Raw genomic sequence first — 13539 nt, forward strand, 5'->3', positions numbered from 1 at the left:
TTACCTTAACTGAGGCACCCCTGAGGCCTAGAATTTTTAAGATGTTTGTCTGGGGTTTTTTTTTAACTCCTGGTGGAGTTGTGGAAGCTTTCTTGGTGAATTTTTGTGAGCCAGTTTTGTGGATAATGGCTCTTACTGTTGTTTGCTGGACCCCAGAGCCTTAGCAATAATTTGTGACTCTTTACAGACTGGTGGATTTTAATGACTTTGCTTCACATCTGTATATGTATCTTTTTTTGAATGTGGCACCATGTGCTGCTTTTGAACCTTGTTCACATTTCTAGACAGGTTCTGTTTAAGTGATGCAGAGATTTAACAGGTCTACCAATAATCATACTAGGGTATGGCTAGTGAAATTAAACAGAATTGACAATTGAATTTGGTTAATCTGGCTGAGTAGTTAAGGGACTGAACAACATTCTCCCTTTAATAAATAAAAGCATCCTTAAGATTTTGTGTTTACTTGGATTATCTTTGTCTAATGTTAAAAGTAGTTTGAAGATCTGAAACATAGCCATGTGACAAATATTCAAACATATGAGAAATTAAAAAGAGATCAAATAGGTTTCACAGCACTGTAGGACCCTGAAGGGATTCTGTAAGGAGGAATGGTCTCATATTCCCTGCTCTGTATTCTCCAACCTTGATGTTATAGGAAAAGGCTATATGCTGATTTATTAGCAGTGGGTGATTGAACAAAGTATTAAATGCAGGGGTGCCAATATAACAATAATTATTTCTTAAATTATTTTTCTTAAAATAAATTAAATTAAAGATTTGATTTCCGTGTTAGATTAAGCTAATTCACCAATAGGTGAATTTATTATAACCTGTTTTACTCATCTTTAGCAGGGGTGCCAATAATTGTGAAGGTAACTGTACATTTTGACCTACATTTAGGGTAGCACTAGTTTGACATGCTATTTAATAGTTTTGTGTTGGTTGGGACACATATAAAACATTGGTATAAAACATAAATATAGATTTTAATTATTTAAATAGAACTTTCCATTGGTACTTTACATAGCTGTAGATCTGAACCCAGTAAGTACAAGGTACTCTGAATGAATACTTTACCTAGTTAAAAAATAAATAAAAAGAGGAGGAAAAATGATCCTTTAAATTGCTGCTACTGCAGACATTCTGCATTAAATAGTTGCTTTTACCAAAGTGCTTTTATAAATGCATACCTGATTTTTGGAGAATAAAGGGAATTCTGCCATTAAAAAATATCAGTGTTATAATAATAATAATAATAGGGCGGCACTTTGGCTCGGTGGGTAGCACTTTCACCTCACAGTAAGAAGGTCCTGGGTTTGTTTGCCAGGTGAAGCTGTCTGGGTCCTTTCTGTGTGGAGTTTGCATGTTATTCCAGTGTCTGCATTGGTTTTCTCCGGGTGCTCCAAATTTCTCCCACAGTCCAAACACATGCAGACAGGTTAACTGGAGATACTAAATTAAATGAATTGAATGCCTTTATTTGTTATATATACATATACATGTGTACAGTACAATGAAATTCTTTCTTTGCTTAGCCCAGCTTGTTTGGAAGCTAGGGTCAGAGTGCAGGGTCAGCCATCGTACGGCGCCCCTGGAGCAGAGAGGGTTAAGGGCCTTGCTCAAGGGCCCAACAGTGGCTGCATGGCAGAGCTGGGATTCGAACTCTCAACCTTTTAGTTGATATCCCAAAGCTCTACCCACAAGGCTACCAGTGTCCCTAGTTATAAGTGTGTGTAAATGTATGTATGTACAGTGTATCACAAAAGTGAGTACACCCCTCACATTTCTGCAAATATTTCATTATATCTTTTCATGGGACAACACTATAGACATGAAACTTGGATATAATTTAGAGTAGTCAGTGTACAGCTTGTATAGCAGTGTAGATTTACTGTCTTCTGAAAATAACTCAACACACAGCCATTAATGTCTAAATAGCTGGCAACATAAGTGAGTACACCCCACAGTGAACATGTCCAAATTGTGCCCAAATGTGTCGTTGTCCCTCCCTGCTGTCATGTGTCAAGGTCCCAGGTGTAAATGGGGAGCAGGGCTGTTAAATTTGGTGTTTTGGGTACAATTCTCTCATACTGGCCACTGGATATTCAACATGGCACCTCATGGCAAAGAACTCTCTGAGGATGTGAGAAATAGAATTGTTGCTCTCCACAAAGATGGCCTAGACTATAAGAAGATTGCTAACACCCTGAAACTGAGCTACAGCATGGTGGCCAAGGTCATACAGCGGTTTTCCAGGACAGGTTCCACTCGGAACAGGCTTCGCCAGGGTCGACCAAAGAAGTTGAGTCCACGTGTTTGGCGTCATATCCAGAGGTTGGCTTTAAAAAACAGACACATGAGTGCTGCCAGCATTGCTGCAGAGGTTGAAGACGTGGGAGGTCAGCCTGTCAGTGCTCAGATAATACGCCGCACACTGCATCAACTCGGTCTGCATGGTCGTCATCCCAGAAGGAAGCTGACGCACAAGAAAGCCCGCAAACAGTTTGCTGAAAACAAGCAGTCCAAGAACATGGATTACTGGAATGCCCTGTGGTCTGACGAGACCAAGATAAACTTGTTTGGCTCAGATGGTGTCCAGCATGTGTGGCGGCGCCCTGGTGAGAAGTACCAAGACAACTGTATCTTGCCTACAGTCAAGCATGGTGGTGGTAGCACTGCAGTTCATTGAGGGAAACATGAATTCCAACATGTACTGTGACATTCTGAAACAGAGCATGATCCCCTCCCTTCGAAAACTCCCTAACATCCACCAGCTCTGTGATGTCATCATGGAGTAGTGGAAGAGGATTCCAGTAGCAACCTGTGCAGCTCTGGTGAATTTCATGCCCAGGAGGGTTAAGGCAGTGATGGATAATAATGGTGGTCACACAAAATATTGACACTTTGGGCACAATTTGGACATGTTCACTGTGGGGTGTACTCACTTATGTTGCCAGCCATTTAAACATTAATGGCTGTGAGTTGAGTTATTTTCAGAAGACAGTAAATCTACACTGCTATACAAGTTGTACACTGACTACTCTAAGTTAGATCCAAGTTTTATTTCTATAGTGTTGTCCCATGAAAAGATATAATAAAATATTTGCAGAAATGTGAGGGGTGTACTCACTTTTGTGATACACTGTATGTGTGTTTGCCTTGTGATGGACTGGCTCTTTTCTGCCTTTCGGCCAGAGAATTGGACCCACCGCAACACTGAATACGATAAAGCGGTGGTAAAACAGGCAAGAGGCATAACTGGAATGATATAAAGATATTTTGTGAGCACAAAAAATGCTAGAATGAATTAAAGGTTTTATGAAATACACTTTACACGCACTGCCTTCTTTTACTTATGAATGCTTAATACATAAGAGCATGCTTGGCTTACGTAATAAAATATTATTAAAAAAAAGATTTTTCCTTTTAGGATCATGTTTGGTCTTGCACAAAATGTAACACTTATTAATAAATAAAAACTAAAGAGAGAAAACCCACTACAGGTTTGTCAGGCCAGTACTAATTTTTTTTATTAGGATTTTAACGTCATGTTTTACACACTTTGGTTACATTCATGACAGGACAGGTAATTACTGGTTACACAAGATTCATTAGTTCAAGTTTTAATATCAAACACAGTTATGGACAATTTTGTATCTCCAATTAACCTCACTTACATGTCTTTGGACTGTGGGAGGAAACTGTAGCACCCGGAGGAAACCCACACAGACACAGGGAGAGTATGCAAACTCCATACAGAAAGGACCTGGACCACTCCACCTGGGAATTGAACCCAGGACCTTCTTGCTGTGAGATGACCCTGCTACCCACCAAGCCACTGTGCCCTCCGGCCAGTACTCATCAGTAATCTCTGCCTTCACCACAGCTCTGACAGCAGTCTTTAAGTTGCAGCAGAGTGCATGGTGGGAAGTGTGGTAAACCACCCTCTCTAAGCTTTCAATCAAAAACAGGTATGCATAAATATAGAAAAGCTTTTTGACCTAAGCTTTAAATGAGAACAGATAGAACACTGAGAAAGAATTTCCCAGTCACTGGTTGTAAAGCAAACGGCTTGACAGCATCACCAATCTATTGCCAAGCAGTTCTTTTATTCTTCTGTCAGGTTCTTTGAGGGTAGGAGGTGTGGGGGTTATATTTACCAGGATTAAACAAAGAGCTCTGTTAAACATTTATCCAGCTGATTAATTCAGGCTTTACTGAAGATCCAGACACAGGCTTTCACATTTTAATATTTAAAGGGGAATATGTATTGGGATGTGAAATTGATACACAGCTTTACATGTATTTCCACAACTTACTGGGATATATTCATCAGGTAATCATTTTTACCAACTGCCTCACTCTCACACACACACTCTTTTACTTATAATTCCTTTTTTTGGCAATGTATATTTTGCTTGTTTTTGGAGCTTAGAGGAAACTAGATAACTCAGATAGCACCAAGTCACAAATGAGATCTTTTGAGAATGAGAAGTAGAGGGTCTTACCCAGGTTCCATGTTTAATGTGGCTCTTGTTCTACCAGTTTTCCGTCCCACCCCTGCTTGACTTTATATTCTCTATATTTTAGTGTTTGCTTTATTTCCATATGTTTTTTTTTTTTTGCATTATTATTAATATATTTTAATATAGATTATTGCCAATGTATGTGGACACCTGACCATGAGCTTGCTGGATATATTTCAGTACTAAGGACATTAATTAATTTAATTTATTAAATGTATTAATTTATTTATTAGGATTTTAACGTCATGTTTTACACACTTTGGTTACATTCATGTCAGGACAGGTAGTTACTGGTTACATAAGATTCATTAGTTCAAACACAGTCATGGACAATTTTGTCTTTGGATTGTGAGAAGAAAACCGGAGCTTCTGGAGGAAACCCACGCAGACACAGGGAGAACATGCAAACTCCACACAGAAAGAACCCAGATTTTATACAAATTAGCAATGGGAGGCAAAAACTGAAAGCAATAATTAGGTTGTCCATATTTTTTGCCCATGAAGCTAGCTAGTATTTTTATTCAGTCTTTTATATTCTAGTATTATTCACTTTGAAGGGTCTTTGGTAAATGTCATCCTTGAAGAAAAGGACTGATGTGCACTTCAGCCTCGAGACTACAGTGATTCTTGACAGTATTTTTGTTCTGAATAAAAATGGTAGCAAAAACCAATTGATTTGCCTAAAAATACACTTTATGTACTAAACACTAGATTTAGCTGTATTTCACTATAGATTTTAGCTCTTATGCATCCCCTTTAGAGTGTGCCCTGTGAAGTCCCCACTACAAACAACACAGCTTTTGGAGAGCTTTAGCTGTAGTCATGATTATTTCAGAATAAACCAAGGTCACTTTCTGAATAAGGAGAGCACCACAGGATTTTCCTTATAAACATGACATGAATACTGTGGCTCTTGGTTTCACAAGACTACATTTTATTTATTCCAAATTGAAATTGCTGCCCTCTAAAGCAAAAACTCTACCTACAGGAAGCTTTGGTTGACAAAAAAGTGAAAACCTACTAAAATTACTTCATTTTTTAGATACAGTTGTAAAATCTAATCTAATAGTCTCTCTCTATTCTTTTTTGGCCAGATTTTTGTAATACTGAGTCCTCATGAACCTCATGGCACAGCTGTACTACAAGAAGGCGAGCTACTCGCCGTATCGGGATCGCATCCCGCTGCAGATTGTGCGGGCCGAGGCTGAGCTGTCAGCCGAGGAACGCGCCTATCTGAGTGCAGTGGAGAAGGGCGACTATGCCGGTGTCAAGATGGCCCTCGAGCAGGCTGAGATATACTACAACATTAACGTCAACTGCCTGGACCCACTGGGACGCAGCGCTCTCCTCATTGCCATCGAGAACGAGAATCTGGAGGTGATGGAGCTGCTGCTGAATCACGGTGTGCATGTGGGAGATGCTCTTCTCTATGCCATCCGTAAGGAGGTGGTTGGTGCAGTGGAGTTATTGCTGTCCCATAGGAAGCCCAGTGGTGAGAAACAGGTAAGTGACATTCTGGACTAATTTACAAATAAGGAGTTCCAATGCCATATGTTGCCACTTGAGTAGAAAAAAGTGGGTAGAAGTAGAGTAGAAGGGACCAAGGATTTGGTCTTTGCAGTTATGCAACATGCACATTATAGCCTATAGTTACCTAACAAAAAAGCGGGCCAATGTCTGAAATAATGGACAGTACTTTTAGCAATTGTTTTTAAGACTTATTAAATAAGTTTATTTGCACATATTCTCATCCCACACCACCCCAAAAATTATAATAAAAAAATTTAAATTATTATTTAATTAATTAATTAATGTACTTTTTTATTTGCTATTACTGTACTATTATTATTATATTATTATTATAGTTATTATTATTATTATTATTATTATTATTGTTATTATAATACACAAAAAGTGTTTCTGGAGCTGCTCAGGCATATACATACAGACATGATTGGCTATGTCTAGGGCAGGTGTGGGGAAGGGGGGCATGATAGATTGGCAACCTGTCCGAGATGTGTTACTGCATTGTGCTTAGTGATTCTGGGGAAATGAACAAAAAACGTATCTATTAGATGTCTTTAGTGTCCAATGAAAGTCCCAGAAATCAGTGCAAATGTCATAAAATCCTTTAAATTTGCTGTTAAATAAATTTTTTTATCTTTATTGTGTCCTTATGCCATCATTGCTTTGTGATGGTTGGCTGCACAGATGGGTCAACCTTCCCCAATGCTTTCTGTCTTGTGTCGCAAGTAGCAGACTAGTGCTTCATAATGTAATTCACGTTGTGATGTGGTCAGTCCAGCTTATTCTTAATGTTCTTCCTCCTATGAGTCATGTCATAACATTGCTTTCAATGTTGTCATTCATAAATTACATTTCTAAAATACCAAACAGCCAAACATCACATTGAAATGACTGGTAATAAAATGGAACTGCAGGATTTCCTTTTAGTTACAAAGCATTAGTAAGGATGGTGACTGATGTTGCACAGTAAGTCCTGGCTTGTATTTGGGGTCCCAAATGAATCCCAAATCTGTGTTGGGCAGACCAGTCCATGAAAGCAGGGGCTGTCATGCTAAAACATAAAAATGTCTTTTCCAAACTGTTATTAAGCTTTTAAAAGTGCGGTGTTCTGGAATGTCACCGTATGCATTCTACATTACAGTAGATTGCAACTGCAATTGCTATTAGAAACATTTAGCTCCCTTAACCTTGAAAAGTAATATAGTGATGTATAGAATTGAATGTAAATGTACAAGAAGTCTCAGTAAACCAAGAAAGAAGATGTTTAATACATACACACTATTTTAATTTTGAATTTAAATAAAAAAAAAATCTAATTCTCTTGACAAATGTCCATGTGGATTATTATTTAACCACCAGCCTCAGTGGAAAATCCTTTTGCTTTGATATTCTCTGATAAGTGATTTTAGTAAATGCTATCAAGCTTCTCTCTTGTGGAATTGCTGCTCATTCTTCTTGTGCAAAAGTCTCCAGCTGTTTGAGGTTTTACAACTTTTGTGCTGCAACTGCTTTCCTCAAATTACACCAAAGATTTTAAATCTGGGGACTCAAAAGGCACTCTAGGATATTCCAGGATTGAAATACTACAAAGGAAATTTCTTAACCAATCTTTGGTTAACTTAAAAGTGTGCTGGGGATTTCACCACAGAAGAAAGAACAATCCCCTCTCAAAATGATTTGATATTTCTGTGAATCTCTGACGCCGATCGCACAGGGAACATTGCCAGTTCCTGCAGCAGAAAACCATTCCTACACCATCACTGGCCCATCGTCATGCTTGACCATGGGGATAGTATTCTTCTGGTCATAAGCCTTATCACACCAAACAAACGCTAATTCTAATGGCCTAACAGCTATACGTTTTTATTCGTCTGTTCATAGAACTGTGTCCCACAACTCTTCAGACCTATAACATTTTTCTGATGTACGAGGGATCTTCAAAAAGTTTCCGCACTTTTATATTTGGTTGAAAATGGTGAAGATGGAAGAAGAAGTAATTGGTTGTGTCTAAGAGACTGAGACACAACCAATAGTCCAGATTTAGCACCATCTGATTTCCACCTTTTTGGACGCTCAAAGAAGCTTTAAGGGGAAGAAGATTTTCATGTAATAATGATGTGAAAGCAGCGGTGCATCAGTGGCTACTCGCTCAACCAAAAAAAATTTTTGCTGATGGCATTAAAGAGTTGGTATGACGCTGGGAAAAAATGCATCAGAAGGTAACTATGTAGAAAAAAGTGCGAAAACTTTTTGAAGAACTCTTGTATTTCAGTTGACCCTTTTGTTACAGCTTCTTAATTTTCACTACGGTTGCAACACACCTTGAACACTTGAATCTCAGGGTGGTGTTTATAAAACTTATGTTTTAACACTACTTTATACTGGTCAGGGTCATGGTGGGCTCAATTTACCCGAAATCACTGGGTGCAATGCAGTGACACACCTCTGATAGTATATCCTTGGCCAGGCCCCCACAGACATAGCCAATCATGTTTGTACGTAAAAGCCCAAAAGACTAATAGCCCCGGTGAGGATTTAAAGCTTGGATCCCAGCAGTAGTGGGCTAGTGTAATTTACCACTGCACCACCCGAGAGCCTGCAGAAGGTTTTAAGATTAGCAGTATTAGTGTAACGGTAAGTGGGCTAGACTGACAGGAGGGGCGCACACACACGCAGAGAGGTATTAACTGATATATTTAATAACAATAAAGACAAAAGATCACACAAACAAAACCAACAAATACTTGACCTAAGCTAAGATAAATGCTAAATATACAAACACGAACCTAAACCCTAAGCTAAACAAGAACTAGACAGGACTAAAGGCAAACAGGACTTAAATGACTAACAGGGCGAACCAACAGGCTAAACAGACAGGCTAAACAAAGATTAAACAGGTTACTAGAACATGAACTAACTAGACAGGAACATAGAACAAAACCAAAACAGAATGAACAGACCGGATGGGACGGAGCAGAGCAGGTAGGAATCAGAATCAAGAGCTATGACCAAACAGGAACCAGAGCAAACAGAGTTACCACAGAATAGTCTCCAACCAGCCTTTCCCTGATCCTCTCCTAAATACAGGCAGCCGGGGCTAATTAGCCCCAGCTAACCAATCAGGAGAGGGAGGCTGGCTGGAGACTGGGGAGAGAAGGGCGTGGCACACTAGAGCACAGGGAGGCTTAAAGCGTGACAGTAGCCCCCTCCCAAAGGCACGCCTCCTGGAGTGCCCCAAAAAAAAAATATCCCAAAACAAGGAGGTCCCGGGCCCTGAGGGGCAAATTCAAAGTCATTAAGAATGTCCTCAGGTAGGCGTGATAAAAATGGTGGGACGCCGGCTGCCAACAGAAATCCAGATGTGCCGTCGGGGGGCGTCACCGAGAATTCAGAAGCGCCATCGGGGGGCGCTGACGAGGAATCAGGAGCAGCATCTAGGGGTGCCGACGAGAGTTCAGAAGCGCCGTCTGGGGGCGCTGACGAGGAGTCAGGAGCACCATCTAGGGGTGTCGACGAGAGTTCAGAAGCGCCGTCTGGGGGCGCTGACGAGGAGTCAGGAGCACCATCTAGGGGTGTCGACGAGAGTTCAGAAGCGCCGTTGGGGGGCGCTGACGAGGAGCCCGGAGCGCCGTCGAGCATCATCTCATCAACAGAAATACCATCGGAGAACGCCATCTCCGGAACAGAAGTGCCTTCGGAGGACGCCATCTCAGGAACTGAAACGCCATCGGAGGGCGTCCTCTCAGGAACAGAAACGCCTTCGGAGGGCGTCATCACAGGAACAGAAACGCCATCTGAGGGCGTCATCTCAGAAACAGAAACGCCTTCGGAGTACGCCATCTCAGGAACAGAAACGCCATCGGAGGGCGTCATCTCAGGAACAGAAGCGCCTTCGGAGGGCGTCATCTCAGGAACAGAAACGCCATCGGAGGGCGTCATCTCAGGAACAGAAACGCCATCGGAGGGCGTCATCTCAGGAACAGAAACGCCATCGGGGGGCGCCAACTCAGGAACAGGAGTGCCATCGAAGAACTCCAACACAGGAACAGGAGCACCGACAGGGTACTCCGACACAGGAACAGAAGAGCCATCGGGGGACTCTAACACAGGAACAGGAGTGCCGTCGGAGTACACCCACTCGGGAACAGGAGTGCCATCAGGGGGCACCAACTCGGGAACAGGAGTGCCATCAGGGGGCACCAACTCGGGAACAGGAGCGGCATCGGGCTGCGCCAACTCGGGAACAGGAGCGCCATCGGGATGCGCCAACTCAGGAACAGGAGCGCCATCGGGATGCGCCAACTCAGGAACAGGAGTGTCGTCGGAGGACACCAACTCAGGAACAGAAGTGTCGTCGGAAGACACTAACTCAGGAACAGAAGTGCCGTCGGAGGACACCAACTCAGGAACAGAAGTGTCGTCGGAGGACACCAACTCGGGAACAGAAGTGCCATCGGAGGGCACAAACTCAGGAACAGAAGTGCCATCGGAGGGCACAAACTCAGGAACAGAAGTGCCATCGGAGGGCACAAACTCAGGAACAGAAGTGCCGTCGCAGGGCACCAACTCAGGAACAGAAGTGCCGTCGGAGGACACCAACTCAGGCACAGAAGTGTCGTCGGAAGACACCAACTCAGGAACAGAAGTGTCGTCGGAGGACACCAACTCGGGAACAGAAGTGCCATCGGAGGGCACAAACTCAGGAACAGAAGTGCCGTCGCAGGGCACCAACTCAGGAACAGAAGTGCCATCGGAGGGCACAAACTCAGGAACAGAAGTGTCGTCGGAAGACACCAACTCAGGAACAGAAGTGTCGTCGGGGTGCGCCACCCCAAAAACAGAAGCGCCAACTAGGATCATCTCAGAAACAGGAGCGCCCTCGGGATGCGCCAACTCTGGAACAGGAGCGCCAACGGGGGGCGCCAATTCAGGAACAGAAGTGTCCTCGGGGTGCGCCACCCCAAAAACAGAAGCGCCCACTAGGATCATCTCAGAAACAGGAGCGCCCTCGGGATGCGCCAACTCTGGAACAGGAGCGCCAACGGGGGGCGCCAATTCAGGAACAGAAGCGCCGTCAGGGGGCGCCATCGAGGAAACAGGAGCGCCGTCAGGGGGCGCCATCGAGGAAACAGGAGCGCCGTCAGGGGGCGCCATCGAGGAAACAGGAGCGCCGTCAGGGGGCGCCATCGAGGAAACAGGAGCGCCGTCAGGGGGCGCCATCGAGGAAACAGGAGCGCCGTCAGGGGGCGCCATATAGGAAACTGGAGCACCGTCAATGAGCTGCGAGAATTTTGCTCTCATGAGGCCCTTGAACACCTTAACCGAGTTCAGCACAACTCCCCTGTCAGACCAAAGCTTCCTGGCCCAGTCACGAGCAGGGCCCCTCAGCCTTGACATCATAAACCGAATTTTATCGGTTTCAGCTGGCTGGGGGTCTAAAAGGTTCTGCAGGTAGAGCTGGCTCTGCAGAAGGAAGCCTTCGACGCCTGAGTCGCTTCCATCATACGGAGCTGGCCTACTTAACGGAAAGGTCTGTGGGAACCTCATGGAGTTACACTCCGGGAATTCATGTACCAAAAACATCTCGCTGTGTTCTGGTAAAAGGGGAGACTATTATGTAACGGTAAGTGGGCTAGACTGACAGGAGGGGCGCACACACACGCAGAGAGGTATTAACTGATATATTTAATAACAATAAAGACAAAAGATCACACAAACAAAACCAACAAATACTTGACCTAAGCTAAGATAAATGCTAAATATACAAACACGAACCTAAACCCTAAGCTAAACAAGAACTAGACAGGACTAAAGGCAAACAGGACTTAAATGACTAACAGGGCGAACCAACAGGCTAAACAGACAGGCTAAACAAAGATTAAACAGGTTACTAGAACATGAACTAACTAGACAGGAACATAGAACAAAACCAAAACAGAATGAACAGACCGGATGGGACGGAGCAGAGCAGGTAGGAATCAGAATCAAGAGCTATGACCAAACAGGAACCAGAGCAAACAGAGTTACCACAGAATAGTCTCCAACCAGCCTTTCCCTGATCCTCTCCTAAATACAGGCAGCCGGGGCTAATTAGCCCCAGCTAACCAATCAGGAGAGGGAGGCTGGCTGGAGACTGGGGAGAGAAGGGCGTGGCACACTAGAGCACAGGGAGGCTTAAAGCGTGACAATTAGGTAGAGCTTGAATAACTGTGCCATTGTGACAGTATTAACAAAATATCCAGCTAATCTAAAAATACTACATCATTTATTTTCTTTGTTCATTTGCTGTAACATTCAACAATAAAACAAAATCTAACTCTGTTAGAAGGGTTTGGAGTTATAAATCCTATATTTCTGATTGCAACTGTACCTTAGTCCTGGATTTGTCTCTCAGACTGTTCCACCACATCTACACAGCAAATTTTATGCTCTGCAACAAAAAGCATTTTATTAGGTACACATATCTGGTGCATTAGATTTTTTTATCAGCTGCACCCACCATATAGATCCACTTTTTGTGTATACAGTTACTGACTGTAGCCCACCTGTTGCTCTGTAAACCTTGTAGGTGCAGTAGTTTGTAGGTGTACAGTTAAATAATACAGTTATATGCTTTTTTTCCTTCTTGATGGGTGTTAAACTTTTTTTAGTCTTTTAACAATAGGCACTGTGTGTCATTTTTAGTTGGTGCACTTTTTTCTTTCCAGCATTGACAGTGATGTTTTTAGAAATACCAACAACTCTGCTGCAGTTGTACAAAACAAACTACCACATTATCATTGCAATGCTAAGAATGGCCCAACACTCAATAACCTCTGGCCAGTAAGGGTTCTGTAGGGGCTTCTTTTGATTGATAAATGCGGTGCAGTGGGTAACAAAGTGTACAGAGCAACAGTAGGGCTACATTTATTAATTGTGAACACTCAATAAATACTCACAAAGTAAATATGTTTGGTAGGCATAGTTTATAAAAATAATGTATGCAGCAGATAGATGTACCTTAAAAAGTGCTAAAGAAGCAAATGCCAGCCCTTGGCTCTGTGCATTGAGATCTTAAACTCATTGATCAGGCAATGACACAATGACTAATGACACTGCTGACAAACAAGGTTTTTTATTGCTTATCTTGCTTTTTGAGGCAGTTTAAAATAAATATGTAGTTCACCAGTTTTGTTTGCTGCAGCTAAGCGTTCATTGTTCTTAAATGTTCCGTTCACAGAATAAACACTTTAAGGTTTGCACAAAGACAGGCATAGAAGAGAGTAAAGAAAGACGTGTTTCAAAGGTGTGTTATGACAGTGGCATGTGGGAAGTCTGGTTGACCTTTTACTGATCATGTTTCTAGTGAAAATTGCATGTATATTTGATATTTTGCTTTATTTAGCAATTGTACATCGATTAGGCATAACATTATGACCACCTTCCTAATACTGTGTTAGTCCTCCTTTTGCTGCCAAAACAGCCTTGACCCACCGAGGCATGGACT

At 42.5% G+C, this 13539-nt stretch overlaps 1 protein-coding gene across 1 annotated transcript in view; it reads left to right on the forward strand.

The window, feature by feature from the left end:
- Positions 1-13539, forward strand: part of trpc5a (transient receptor potential cation channel, subfamily C, member 5a) — an 84153-nt gene that overhangs the window by 21407 nt on the left and 49207 nt on the right. Inside the window, exon 2 of the mRNA XM_063011290.1 lies at positions 5621-6029. Coding sequence (XP_062867360.1) covers positions 5643-6029 — 387 coding nt within the window. The 5' untranslated portion in view covers positions 5621-5642. The remainder of the gene's footprint in view (positions 1-5620; positions 6030-13539) is intronic.

This window comes from Trichomycterus rosablanca, chromosome 16 (genome assembly GCF_030014385.1).
Source record: "Trichomycterus rosablanca isolate fTriRos1 chromosome 16, fTriRos1.hap1, whole genome shotgun sequence".
Classification (NCBI taxonomy): Eukaryota; Metazoa; Chordata; class Actinopteri; order Siluriformes; family Trichomycteridae; genus Trichomycterus; species Trichomycterus rosablanca.